General features: G+C 45.0%; 1 protein-coding gene across 1 annotated transcript in view; it reads left to right on the top strand.

Moving 5' to 3' along the window:
- The first annotated feature begins 782 nt into the window (after positions 1-782).
- Positions 783-14,673, top strand: part of ADAMTSL2 (ADAMTS like 2) — a 39,856-nt gene continuing 25,965 nt past the window's right edge. The window contains exons 1-5 of the mRNA XM_066625996.1: positions 783-869; positions 4,735-4,871; positions 10,835-10,913; positions 13,255-13,357; positions 13,991-14,136. Coding sequence (XP_066482093.1) covers positions 783-869; positions 4,735-4,871; positions 10,835-10,913; positions 13,255-13,357; positions 13,991-14,136 — 552 coding nt within the window. The remainder of the gene's footprint in view (positions 870-4,734; positions 4,872-10,834; positions 10,914-13,254; positions 13,358-13,990; positions 14,137-14,673) is intronic.

Below are 14,673 nucleotides of genomic sequence, written 5' to 3'. Positions count from 1 at the left end.
CCACAAAGAAGCCACCAAGCTTTTTCCAATACTGCAGCAAGGGATGTGTGTGAGCATGTCTACTCAGCATGTCTACTCAGAAGTAAATCCCATTATAGTCAATGGGACTTACTCCCAGAAAACTGGGGATAGGATTGCAGCCTTAGAGCCCAATCCTATGCCTGTCTACTCCAGTGATTTTCAACCTTTTTCGTCTCATGGCATACTGAAAAGGTACTCAAATTGTCAAGGCACACCATCAGTTTTTGGACAATTAACAAGGCACACCATGCTGTTAGTGGGGGGCGCATATCCCCCAATGGTTCTATTAATAAATGACCCTCCACCAAACTCCCGCGGCACAGTGGTTGAAAATGGCTGGTCTACTCAGAAGTCAGTCCCACTGTAGTCAACGGGGCTTACTCCCAGGAAAGTGTGGCTAGGACTGCAGCCTGTCTGCCTCCCCCCGGAAGGGCGGCCGGGCGGGGTTGCTGGGGAAGATGCTGCTGAGTGCGGCCCCTTTGTCTCCCTGGGAAGAGAGAGGCGTCGTGGCGCGCAGACGGGCCCCTCCGCCCGCTCCTTGCCGGGGTGGCTCTCAAGTCCCTTGTCAATCACGCCGCCCAGGCTCGGCCGCGTCCTCGCCGCCACCCAACAGGTTGGAAAGTCATTAATTACTTAGTCGGCCATGCAGGGCTGCGCCGGGGCGGCTGCTCTTGCCGCGGGGACTTCGCTGCCAGTGCCGCCGCCGCCGCCGCCGCCACCTCCCCGCTGCCACTGCAGCCCATGGAGCACTAGCGCGCACGATGGCCGCGCCTCCCGCCTTCTCCTCCCGCCGGCTTCTTGCCCCGCCGTCGCTGCTCCTGCTGCTCGCTTGTGCCCTCCGCGCTAAGGTAAGGGGGCAGCGGGCGGCTATCGAGGGGCCGTTTCCCGGCGCCAGTGCACGAGCGGCGGTGAGTGCCGCGCCTTTCCCCGGGGAACTCCTCCTGAGGCTCGCTCGCTCCCTGGCTGCGGGAGACCCGACTCAGAGCGAGCTCGTGCGCCTTGCTCCTTCCGTCCCCAGCGCCCACCCCAAGCCCCACATGTCCTGTCTCTCAGGTCCTTTAAAACGGCAGGAAGAGGGGAGCGCAGGCAGCTTTGGAGATGGCCCCCCAGCAATGAAGATGCCCAAGGAATCAGGTGTGCTTTCCAAGCTCTCCTCCCCGGAGGACTTCCCGAGCCCTGTCTCATCGGGACCAGTTCACGGCCCCCTTGACCGTCACACGTGACCCCCAGAACGCCTCTGATCCTGCCCTGCTCCCGCTGAGGCTCAGCACCAGGGTCGCTCCTGTTAACACAGCAGAGAAAGCAGGCAAGAGAGAAAGAAACCGAATGGGCAGTGCAAGGCATCGCATGTGAATTGCAGGCTGGGGGACAGGAAAAAAAAAACTCATTTGGAACCTTATGGGTGAAAACTCCGTAGGCATCACAAAACTAGTGGCTGTTGTTGTCTGGAATGTCTAATATTCCAATTTTAAGTACATTCTGGGGAAGTTTGGACAATTCACAGGCAGAACTGGCACTAGACATTCTGGGAACAATTGTGCTTTCTGTGGCCATACTCTCATTTCATTATGTCCATATGGCACTCAACCTGGTGGCGCAATGTGAGAGGTGCAGCTCAGAATCCTTGGCAGTGTGGCAGAATATGTTGGGTCACACCTGATCTGAGAAGTGTTCCCAGGTGCACTTCTCAGGCAGTGGTGCAGCTCCTTGGAAAGTAAATGATATGCAGTGAGAGCAGTTTGCAATTAATATGTATTAATTGTTATTCTGAAATATCTTTATTATTATATTGATTTATATCCCACCTTTTTGCCCCATGGGCACACAAGGTGGCCTACAACAATTAAAAATACAAAATTAACAATTAAAAACAATAATTAAAACAGTTTTCAAATAATTATTTTAGGATCAGGGCACTGGACTGTTCCAAAGCGGTTAGTTATTTCACATGCACCAGCTGTGTTCTGCTATTGTATAGACGTTTTACTCTCCTTTCCTTGTGCTGTGTGTGTGTTTTAAACCCCAGCAAAATGTGTAGCTGAAGGTTCCATTTATTCATTCTTGTGTCCTGCTCTCCTGTCTTCAGGGCATTTTTAAAGTGAACTTCTGGCCTAACTACCCCCTCCCCTGTCCCATTTTACCATTCACCACAGGTGGGCAATTCACTTGGTGTTTTGTGAGGGAGGCAAAGACACACCTTCTGACCTGACAGAAGCTCTAATTAGAGCTCTGGGCTCTTTAATAATCCCTGTCTCCCTGCAGCTGTGAAAAGCCCACTGTCAAATCCTCATTATTACAGAACTCTCATTCACAGGCAGAGCCAGCAAGCACTACCTCTGTCATTATAAAATGAAGGAGGCCACAGAAATAGGCTAACTTCAATCAGCTTCCTGAGCCTCCCAGTTTTCAAGGGTCACTGAACCCATTGTGGTCTGTTTCTTAGAGGCACTGAGGAAATGGCAGAGGGTTTCCTCATTGTAAGTAGCCAGGGGAACACATTACGCCCCCCCCCCTTCAGGATGGGGAAGTTTGTCCCAAAGGAGGCCAGGCTGCAACATTCTGTTACAGCACTGTATTTCAAACTTCTGACAGCTGAGACACATTATTTTTTTGGTAAGTTAAGACTGGTGACTCCCTTCACTATTACACTCCAAAAGATTTACTTGGCTCTGGTCTTGTCTTCCCAAGTGTATAGTTTGTAATGCCCATGTTGAAGTATGACAGAACCATCTGCCCTCAATGGAGGTGGTCCACTGCTTCTCTTTTTGCCCAGTCCTATTGGTTACTGGAGCTGGTGCAGTGTGCACTCTGCTGGCACAGGCCACCACAAAAGTGCCACTAAGTACTTTGCAATGGTTTGTAGCACTGGTGGGAAGGCCAGAGCCTTCCAGTTGGCATGGCACATGGAGCTGCACCTGCTGGAGCAGGTTAAGTCCAGAACTGTGCAGCACAGGGGTGCGGGAAGGGTGGAAAGAGGGTACAGCAGGGCAAGGGAGGTCAGTGACGGGGGCAAGGGGGGTGGGATTGGTGTCAGCAGTGCACATGAATCCTATCCCCCTTCCTGGGCCTGATCTATCAACACATATCAATGTGGACTTGTACCAGCTATATAGTGCAGGTTCAAGTTGACCTGTTGCACTTGCTGGGGCTTACTCCAGGGCAAAGGAATACACATTCCCTTTCCTCAAGGAGACCTCCAGCATGCAAAATTCCCCACAGGATGCCTTGGAAGCCACGCTGGCGCCACCACACTGGCGCGAGGGAGCTTGGGTAGGGTTGGGCTGTAAGTGAGCTCACTCATACATGGTGACTTCTTCTGAGGGTAGGTAATTGTGATGCACCATTCCTGATGCAGAAATGGTACAAAGTTACCTACCCTCATAGGAAATTAGACCATTTGTCCATCTATGACACTGTCTGGTAGTGGCTGTTAACAACCCCATTGGTCCTTAAGCATCCCAATATTATAGTGGTGGCATGAAGAACTCCTCTCCTCTGTCTCATGACCAGTTGCTGGCAGAGAGGAGGGGTGTAGCTATGTGTGCACATAAAGAGGACACATGCATGTGCCCCCAAATACTAGCACCAACACTGAGGGAAGATGCATGTCTTCAGAATCTCAGGGCTGTGTAGCAAGGAACAGTGATTGGTCATGGCTCCTTTAGTGTATATTTCGAAATATACATTTCCACTTCATGGGTTTACTATACCAAACACTGATGGATCACTGGTGTATTCCAATTGCTATGTATTATTATGTATGTATGATCAAGTAGTGAAGTCTGGGTTGCTCATCCAGCCTCCGGCTCTTAGGTCGCAGTCCTAACCCCTTATGTCAGTGCTTTCCAGCACTGGCATAGCAGTACCAATGGAACATGTGCTGCATCCTGCAGTTGGGTGTCACCCACGGAGGCCTCCTCAAAGTAAGGGAATGTTTGTTTCCTTACCTCGGAGCTGCATTGCCCTTAGGTCGGTGCTGGAAAGCACTGACGTGGGGGTTAGGATTGTGTCCTAAGGCTACAATCTTAACCACACTTTCCTGAGAGTAAGCCCCATTGAACAAAATAGGACTTACTTCTGAGTAGACCTGGTTAGGATTGTGCCCCTGATCTTGTAAATAGCTGACCAAATGCCACCCTTATCCATTGAATGTATGACAAGCCCATACTGATTGCCAAACAAGTTACCAAGATAAGAGCATTCTCCCTGTGAGGTTACTAGTTGTATAAACCTTCTGAACAATAAGGAGGATTTCACCATTTATCAGGTATGTGTAATAAAATCTGTATGGGTATATTATTGAGGAAACTGGTCATGAAAGGACTGATTATTTCAGAAAAATAATTTCTCATTAAAAGAGAGTGTTTTCCCTTCACTCCCCACAATTTAGATTTTTTTTAAAAAGATACTTAGGGCATAATCTTAACCAACTTACGAGCACTGACATAGCTATGTCAGTGTGGCACGTATTGCATCCTGCAGTGAGGAGGAAGTCAAGGGGGCCTCCTCAAGATAAGGGCATGTTTGTTACCTTACCTTGGGATTGCATTGCAGCTAAGCCAGTGCTGAAAAGTTGGTTAGGATTGTGCCCTTAGTGTGTGATAATACAATATATGGGTATGTGAAAAGCTGTAGGGAAGTGTAGTTAAGAGAAAGCAAGTTAACTGAGATGAGGCTGAAGTTCTCAAGCTAACCATTCCCTGTTTCTGTCAGGACAGTAGTGAGGCAGCAGAAGGAACTTGGAATGAAGAGATCACCAAATGGTGGGGGGAATGGAGCTCTTGGTCCACATGCTCCCGTACCTGTGGAGGGGGTGTGATGTCCCGGGAGAGGCACTGCTTACAACAGAGGTAAGTTATTTAGCAGGACCAGCTGACATGATTTTTGGTGACTCATATCTAACAAAATCTTTGCTAGCAGAGTGTTTGTATAATAGATTGGAGCTACTTTTGAAAAAAAAAGGGGAGAACAGCTTATTTTGGACACTCATTTGACAAAAATGTTTTTGTTTTGTATTTTGTATGTTGTTACTGTCAGAAGACCTGATGATACTTCTAAATAATATTCAAGTTTGCAAACTTGAGGAGGGAATTGAGAATGTGCAGTGCTTTTTTTGTAAATAAAAAGGTGCAGGAACTCACAACTTGTTAATCTTTATTTATTTATTTATTTATTTATTTATTTATTTATTTATTTATTTATAAACCATTTTTTATTGGAGAAATAAAATATTTTTTATGTGCTTCCCCCCTAAAGATGAACTTACTTCTGAGTAGACATGCATAGGATTGGGCTGTCAATCTCCACATCCCCTTCCCCCTAGCTATTTTTTCTACACAAAAAATATTTTTTCTACAGGTGCACTTGTAGCGTGTAGTATGTAGTGTGGCACTACTTCGAGGAGAGGAAGCAGTGAATGGATTCCAAAAAATGGCTTACATGAGTTCCATGTAATAAAATTACTCTAAGCAACTGTGGGAGTAAGAACAAAAAAGGAATTCTTACACGAGAGGGGTCCTTAGGTGCACATAGAAACAGCTACGTTTGCAAACAAGCGATTAAATATGGTTTAATTCAGGTATCAGAATACTCTGTGTCTTTGGGAAGGCACTTGGCATGCAATTGTATGTTCTCTGCTGCCCTGAGCAGCTGCTGTGCATTGCTGGAGAAGAGCTGCAAACGCTGGCTGGCGGAGGGCATGCTTGTGGGGGAAGGATGAGGAGGATCTCTGGCAAGGCTGGACAGCATGTTGTACACACGTAGAATCCCTTTTCACCTGCCCTTAGCATGTGAAAACGGGTGCAGATATATATCTCTGCCAGGATTAAGAGCCCAATCCTAGGTATGTCTACTCTGAAGTAAGTCTCGTTCTAGTCAATGGAGCTTACTCCCAGGAAAGTGCCTAGGATTGCAGCCTAATCCTATGCATGTCTCCTCAGAAGTCCACTTTAGTGAATGGGGCTTACTGTGGATAGGGTGGCAGCCTCAGGGCCCAATCCTGTGCCTGTCTACTCAGAAGTCAGTCCCATTAGAGGCAGTGGGGCTTCCTCCCAGGAAAGTGTGGAGAGTACTGCAGCCTCAGAGCCCTTCCTCTGCCTGTCTACTCAGGCTGCAAGGCTATGACACTTTCCTGGGAGTAAGCCCCATTGAACACAATGGAACTTACTTCTGAGTAGACATGCTTGGGCTCTCAGGCTGCAAGGCTATGCACCCTTTCCCAGGAGCAAGTCCCATTGAGCACAATGAGACATACTTCTGAGTAGACACGCCTAGGCTCGTGCTGCAGATTGGCACGGGGCTGCACCAGCCAGCTTCCTTCCCCTCCTCCTCCACCAAGCCAGTACCTGGGCATTCCGTGGGTGCCTCAGCCCGTCTCCCTGGTTGGCTGGCTGGCTGGCTGTCCGTCCTCCTCCTCAGCGTCGGCGCATGTCCCCCCGCACCCTCCACCAGCTTGGAAGCTGCACTGGGAAGCAGAGCGCAGGGGGAGGGGAGGCAGGCTGTGCTCAGGCGAGAGCTTGGAGATGGGGCAGGAGGGGGTCGTTGTGCAGTCAGGCAGGGGCCACGTGCCCGCCTACCCTGCACCCCCCAGCACCCACCCAGCAAATGCCTCTATTTTGCTTCCCCCCTCCTGGAATGCCTCCAAAGGGGAGGGGCCCCTGCAAAAAGGTGCCGGAACTCCGTCCCCCCGCGTTCCATTAGAAAAAAAGCCCTGAGAATGTGGACATACACTCTGAGTGTTTCCCCTACCTCGCCACGCCAAAGTTGTATTTTGAATTCCATTGAGACCTAGAGTTCAAATTTCTAGCTCTGAAAATGTTAAAAACTTCATTACTGTATTTCAGGTTTGGTGAACATTTGTTTCAGTTCAATGATTCAGGTCTCCCTGAATCACTGAATCACTTGTTTCAGGTCTCAGTAATTCAGAGCCCAATCCTATGCATATCTACTTAGAAATAAGCCCCATTATAGTAAATAGGGCTTACTCCAAGGTAAGTGTGGGTAGAATTGCAGTTTTAGGGCCCAATCCTATCCAATTTTCCAGCACAGCTGCACTTGCAATGCAGCCCCAAGGTAAAGGAACAAATGTTCCCATATCTTAAGGAGGCCTCTGTGATTGCTGCCCCACCACAAGCTGCAGTGCTTGCTCCATTGGCACAGCTGCACCAGCACTGGAAAATTGAATAGGATTGGCCTGTTGGTCTGGATTGAATAGGATTGGTCTGTAAAATCAGATACTGTATATAGGGAAGTGACAGGAATCCTCTTTGTTCTAGCCCCCATCATTTATTAATGTTCTGTATGATTCTCAAATTTTGTCACAACAAATGTTCCAAGTGAAGGAACCAGCTGTTTGAACCTTTTCAGTTGTGTTAAAAGAAAAAAGTCTAAGAACAGGGTAACAGGACAGTGGCCTTGGATGGGACTGGGAACTACTAGAAGGCTGGGCTAGCTGCCTGAGGGATATTCCATGCTCTTCCTTTGAAGATTCAGCTTCTAACAATAATACAAGTAGGTTTATAGTTCTTTAATGTCTTGTAGCAAGGAAAAACATGCCAGCAGTATTTTACGTAATTTGCCCAACAAGTCATGCAGCAGGATGATTGACAACTGCTTCGACGTTTCATAATGTTAATTAAGTTAATAGTTAATATTAGTTAATAATAGTTAATATTTAGTACAAATCAGTTATTTTAATGTAGACACAATAGACCATATACTTAGGTCCATTATACAATTCCCGCACCACAGCAAGGTTTCTTACCATAAACTTGGGAATGACCAATAAACATTTGCTCAGATCACTAGTCGCTCCTGAAAAGCACCAAGTTTGAGACAGTGTGACAGTCCTCTTTAAGGTATTTGATCCTCATCAATTTCCTTCACATCTGCAAATCACCATTTGACACTACAATCTGTTTAATTCATAAAATGTGCTAAACACATTTTTACCTCAAAGGCACTCAAGGTGACTCACCATTTCTTACAGAAAAAAATCAACTTTTTTGTCTAGCTTTCCTGTTTAGGCTGCTGCAGGAGATTTTTACTTGGCATAGGTATGGTCTTTATGAGCTTCCTGTATTCATCACAACAGAACTTAGAGCTCACCTTGCTTTCCACATTGCAGTAAGAGCAGGAGGTGAGGGGACCCCCCCCCCCAAAGGGAAACATTTGAGAAACTATGAATGCTAGATAAATAGCATTTATCATAAATCTATGATATTTTTAGTGCTCTTTGAAATGCCCCTGGGCCTGTTTATAGATCTGATCTTATTTAGTTATTTAGTTTCCAGCATGAACAAAGAGGGTGGTCAATTCGTTTTTTTGAAAGGGGACATTCTTTCAGTAGAACACAATTTCCCATCAAAACTGAAGAGAGACAAAAATGATGTCACAAGATGTCACTACCCTGATTCTCCCGGAGGTCATGGCTTGCTTAGTTGTACCCTGTTTCAGCTTCTGTAAAGACTAGGAGCCTACACAGTAGCTGGGATGGGGTACGGCCATGAATGGTAGATTTTTATTGCTAGCATAAATAGCATAAATCATGATAAATAGCTTTCATGATAAATGCTATTTTATAGCATTTGTATAAATAGCATAAATCATAAATAGTATTTATCATGAATGTATAAATAGTATAAATAATGATATCTATTGCTAGCATAATACCATAAATCATGAATGCTAGATAAATAGCTGAAGCTGATGTTGCCACTGCAGTAGAATCAAAGAAAAAAAATACATATGGCAGGCAGCAGAGATTCACACCGAGGCTGCAGTCTTAAACACAGTTATAGTGCCATTCTGTACGTGTTTACTTGAAAACTATGTTTTCACTATGTTCAAGGGGGGCTTACTGTCAGGTCTTTATAGGACTGTAATTCAAGAAGGTAAATCTCATTAAACACTTGGGAACTTACTTCTAAGCAAACATGTACAGGATTGCCCTGTAAGACATACTCCTCTTCACCTGGCTCAGCTTCACTCACTTCCTCTGCATTTGCACCCTTACCCTTTCTATATTGTTGTATTGCCATGACTTCTACCGACTTTTCATCCCCCTGCCAGAGGTAAGGCAGCTATCATCTTGAGCCATTTCTCTGACTGAATTGTGTGTGTGCACACAAGGATGATGACAGAATTTGTTCTCATGAATTCCAGCAGCTCTCTCATCCTCAATCTGCCCACAACAATTCCCCCTGCAAGGTTCTGCAGAAACCCCTACCTCCTCTCAAAGGGTTGAATGCGACCCCTGGAGAGGCACTTCTTTCAACCTGCTGCTCCAGATCGCACAATGCTAATGAGAGCTGGCATCCAATCGCTCACTATGCTATGCTTATCCCTCCCCTTAAACTGCACTTCTTTCTATTCTGCATGAACGCACTTCTGAGCAGAGGAAGCCTGAACAAGGTCCCCCCTTCCTTTCCTCTTTCCTTCCGTCAAAAGGAGAAGGGGGAAAGTTTCTCCTTTTATGTGGGCTGACTGGCTGGATAATTAGGGTCCGGATATGCTGCGGTACCTTCCGCCTGGAATTAGCAATGATTCTCAAACATACTTTGAAATACTCTGTGCTGTTAACAAGGCATGCCAGTACCTGTATTTTAAAACAAGGCAGAACTATGGCTTATAGTTCTGGTTACTCTGTCTTTAAATTTATATAGGAGCCAGAGTATCTCAAGAGCATTAGCTAAAGGGAGGGGAGACGATTACAGCTTTGCCCATTAAAGTCTCATCTAGCCCTTGTCTTGGAGCCATTGAAAACGTCACACAAGCTGAGATCCTGAAGAAGATCTCCCAGTCACTTCATGGTCTATGCCCTGTATTAACCTAGGGAGCTCTCCTGAGTTCCTATCCCTCATATAGTAGTTTTCCGGCATTTAGGATGTGTCCTTTTTGTTTTGGTTTTGCATGTGAAATTAAACCCATTTCTGTCCAGCCTACATGTGTACGCATTTGACCCCTGTTGCGTATATGCAGTGTTGAGCAGAAATTGCTTAAGGTAACACAAGGCGTGCACATGTGCTGATTGGGGTGTCTTAATTCTGATATAAAGGCACTCTTCATTTTCTCAGAGGCACTCTGAACATTTAGCATTTAACATGTTTCAGGACAGGCTTGAATTCAAGAATGAATGGTTTCAAGACTGTAGTGATTTCCAGCTCAGAATAAGCTTGGAGGTAAAGCTCCTAATGTCTGTCTCAAGTATGGGAAGTGATGCTTCTCTTCTCATTACTTTGTTATGTCTTATACCAATGAAAAAACTTAAAGGAGAGTAACAGAAGTTGGCAAAGATGTGGTGAGGGGTTTTATGCCCTCCAAAGAAAAGTAGCTTACAGGACACCTGAGCAGTCTGAATCAGAAGTTTTGTGAATACAAGCTGTGATTCTACCCATAATAATAATAATAATAATAATAATAATAATAATAATAATAATAATAATAATTAATAATACAGGTATTTATATACCGCCTTTCTTGGTCTTTATTTAAGACTTTATTCAAGGTGGTTTACATAGGCAGGCTTTATTTAAATCCCTGATTAAATAGGGATTTTTACAATTTGAAAGAAGGTTCTTTCTTTCAAGAACCACTACATTCAGGTGTTTCATTCCGATCTGGCTTCACATTCTGGCCTCCATCCTCCCATGCTCAGAGCAGATGGAATAACTCTGCTCAGCTTGTCAGCTGCTTCAAGGTCGCACGGTGCTGGTGGTCTCGAACTGGCGACCTTTGGATGTTATCTTCAGGCAAATGGAGGCTCTACCCTCTAGACCAGACCTCCTGCCCAAGCAAGTTTCTTTTTTCTTTCTAGGCTACAAGGGGTATCCCGGAGGACAAACAGTACCATGTGTGTGGGCCACTCCAAGCACTACCAATTGTGCCAGCAACAGGTAAAGTTGGCTTACAGACTCTCAGGAAGACCATGAAAAATGATGTTTCCGTAGGCTACTGTGAGCAGAGTAGAGTTCAATTGACTGATCATCATCACCATCTGTACAGTGGCATTAATGGATATAGCACTTGAGAACGCATAGCATGGGTTACCCTAACCCATGTAGACCGATCCCTAAGTCAATCCCATTTCGCTGTCCTGTATCTGTAATAAATAAATAAACACTTTTAAAAAAAGAGAATGCATAGCATGGGGTGGCCAGAACTGTAATTCAAAGTTTTATATTTTTCAGAGAGATATTGCCATGCTTGTGAATAGTTCAGTTTACTTCATATGTGGTTAGTGGAAGGAACCCTTTCAGTTTAAGAAGTATATTTTAGAAGGGGTGGGGGCCGAGTTCCAACAGTGTTGAAAAATAATGGGTTAGTAGATATTCTCTTGCATGGACTAAGGCAGGGGTGCCCAAACCCCGGCCCTGGGGCCACTTGCAGCCCTCAAGGACTCTCAATGCGGCCCTCAGGGACACGCCAGTCTCCAATGAATCTCTGCCCCTCTGGTTACTTGCTGGAGCCTGCACTGGCTCGATGCAACTGCTCTCAGCATGAGGGCGACTGTTTGACCTCTCACATTGGCTGTGGGATGAGGGCTCCCTCCACTGCTTGCACTTTAATGTCTGTGATGCAGCAGCAGCAGCAAAGAAAAAGTCAGCCTTGCTTTGTGCAAGGCCTTCTATAGGTCTTGAGCTATTGCAAGACCTTCATTCATTCATATAAGTTCCACCTCTAGTATATTAATTTATGTAAACTTATGTAAATTTATTCAAATTTTAAATGTAAATTAATTCTTCCCCCCCCCCCCGGCCCCTGACACAGTGTCAGAGAGATGATGTGGCCCTTCTGCCAAAAACTTTGGACACCCCTGGACTAAGGCAGTGGTTCCCAAACTTCTTAGCACTGGGACCCACTTCTTTAAATGACATTCTATCGCAGCCCACTAGACAAAAGGAAGAAAAAAAGATATAGAAATAAATAATATTTTTATTTATTATTAACATTAATTATCAATAATTAGGGTTCTGTGTTCCCGAGGCTGCTAGAGATGTTACATATAATGTGTATGTCAACATTTGCTAGACTCTCTCTAGAAATGGAGTTCAAAGACAGTTTCCCCAAATCTTTACAGTCATTCCAGGATACCCAGAAGGCTGAACTAGGGAGCAAGATGTGCAGTTAGGGACGTCCAAGCAGGCAAAATGCTGATACTGGGTTCACATGTGATCTATCACATGAGAGCCAGGCTGATGTGAGAGCCAGGCTGGTGTAATGGTTTGGGAGGTGGACTTGGACCTGGAAGATCCAGGTTTAAATCCCCCCTCAGCCACAAAGCTTCCTGGGTGACCTTGGGCCAGTCACTTTCTCTTAGCCTCACCTACCTCACAGGGTTGTTGTGAGGACAAAAGGAGGGGAGCAGCTGTGTACACCACCCTGAGCTCTTTGGAGGAAGGGTGGTATAAAAATGTGAAAAATAAATATAAATAAATAAATCTATGGCACACTAATTACTAAATAAAATCAGAAAATGTGACATTTTAATTTGGGAGCATTAAGATTACCTCATACCACAGGTTAGCATTCCAGCTAATAATTTTCTTCTGTAAACTAAGCAAGGGTACTTGCAAAGTTGTGTTTTTCTTTTAAGTTTCAAAAACTTTTCATGACCCACCAATAATAAACTCTCAGCCTACTGGTGGGTCCTGACCCACAGTTTGAGAAATACTGGTTTAAATAAATATGGAGCATTTGAATAGGATACTTAACTCTTTCTGTCTGCAAGTACTGTTCTTCAGTTGCAGCTGTCCGATATCCATGTGTTTTGATTCCTCTGAGGAGGTGAGACAATGCCCTTAATTGTCTGCCTGGGTAGCCCTCCTTCACCAGAGCTTGTCCTCCCCTGGTTTTCAGACAGAGAGGCCAGGGGAGGCAGTGGTGCACCCATGGCACTTCACCCCCCAGGCAGGGAGAGTTGTCTCTCTATGCAACACATTAAATGGCTCCATTCTATGCATGCTGACTCAGAAGTCCCCATGCATTCAATGGGGTTTATTCCCAGGAAAATGTGTATAGGATGTCATGTAGTGGCAGGGTGTGAATGAAAATTAGGCTAGAAAGGAGAATGATGACAGCAAATCAGTATGTTCTCCAGTGCCTTGCAGAGTCCATCTAATCTCTTTTTACATTCTTATAAAAGCATTATTTTTGGAATTGAAATCTCTTTGTTTTTCTGGGCATGTTGAGAGGAAAGCCAAACAGATGATAAGCTGAAGTTTCTTTTCTCTCTAGCTTTGCCCTGCCAATTCAGCCAGCTTCAAACAGCACCAGTGCGCCAGTTTCAACGCCAAGGCCTTTGGAAAGCATTATTATCACTGGATGCCTCTTTATCCAGGTTTGCCTTTGCTATCATTCCTCAGCAGGAGCTGTTGATCAAGGGTTAGAGGAATGGACACTGTTCTGGATGCTAGACATCCTATTAGTTGGTTAGGAGGCCCTCAAAACCCACTGTTCTGGCCATTACCAACTCATACGCTTCAGCCTCAGCTAACCATTTTGTTGGTTGCAAATGAGAAAAATGTTGTAGAAGTTAAGGAACTACACAAAGAGTTTCTTTCTCCCCACCTATACTGGTTTTATAGAAACTGGGATTTTTTTTGCTTTATCAAAAGCCAATTTCCCTGTTAGCAATTCCCTGTTATAATTTTCCCTGTTAGCAATTCCAATCACCTCACAAAGGTGCAGTACACAGAATGAAGGAATGATATTTTCATCCATTTCAATCTGTAGGGCAGATATGGCCATTGTATTTCCTTACTTGATATCAATGAGATACCTGGAATTTTCTTGGGTGGATGGCACTGATATTTAAATCATTTTATAAACTTTAGCATCAGCTTGCGTACAGATTCTGAAAACTGCCAGCATCCATTCATTGATTTCTAGAAAATACTTCTGTCCCACCTTTCCCTTATCCTTAAAGCCTCATGTCCTTGCCTGTTTCCACTTCTCTTGTGTCTTGCCGTAGATGATTATACCAGCATCTCCAACAAGCCATGTGATCTCCAATGCACCACCAGAAATGGAGAAAGACAGATGATGACACGAGCCCAGGATGGCACCTCATGCAAAGACAGGACCTACCAAGGGGTCTGCATCAATGGGAAGTGTGAGGTAAGACATTGGAAAGAGGAGCTAGTTCAACCGATAGGAGTTTTGCCTTTGTCTATTAGAAACAGGATGGAACTTACAACTGGGGTGTGTAGATTTGACTCTGTAAAACCACTGGCCAGGACGGAAACCTAGTTAAGACCATAGCATTTGTCTTGCAAGATCAGACCAAATAGCCTTAGACCAGCATCCTGTTTCCAACAGAGGCCAGCCAGATTCTTTCAGGAAGTCCACAAGCATTCCTGAAAGCAGTAGCTCTTTTTGCACCCATCTCTCCCGCAAGTATTATTCACAGTTACAATCATAGGCATAAGTAAGTCATATCATATCAATCATAGGCATAAGGCAGAAGTAAGTCCATTTATTTCAATGGGGGTTTCTCCCAGTTATGTGTGTATGATTGCAGCCAATGAACACAGAATCTAAGAACCAACAGCCACCCTGTATCCATGTATATGTCTAATTCTTTGTAAAAACAGTGTAAGGTAGTAGCCATCTGCACATTTTGTGACAGCAAAATTAATAATTAGTTGTTACAAT

Source organism: Tiliqua scincoides, chromosome 4, assembly GCF_035046505.1.
Source record: "Tiliqua scincoides isolate rTilSci1 chromosome 4, rTilSci1.hap2, whole genome shotgun sequence".
NCBI classification, from domain to species: domain Eukaryota; kingdom Metazoa; phylum Chordata; class Lepidosauria; order Squamata; family Scincidae; genus Tiliqua; species Tiliqua scincoides.
This window is presented reverse-complemented; position numbering and strand designations above follow the sequence as displayed.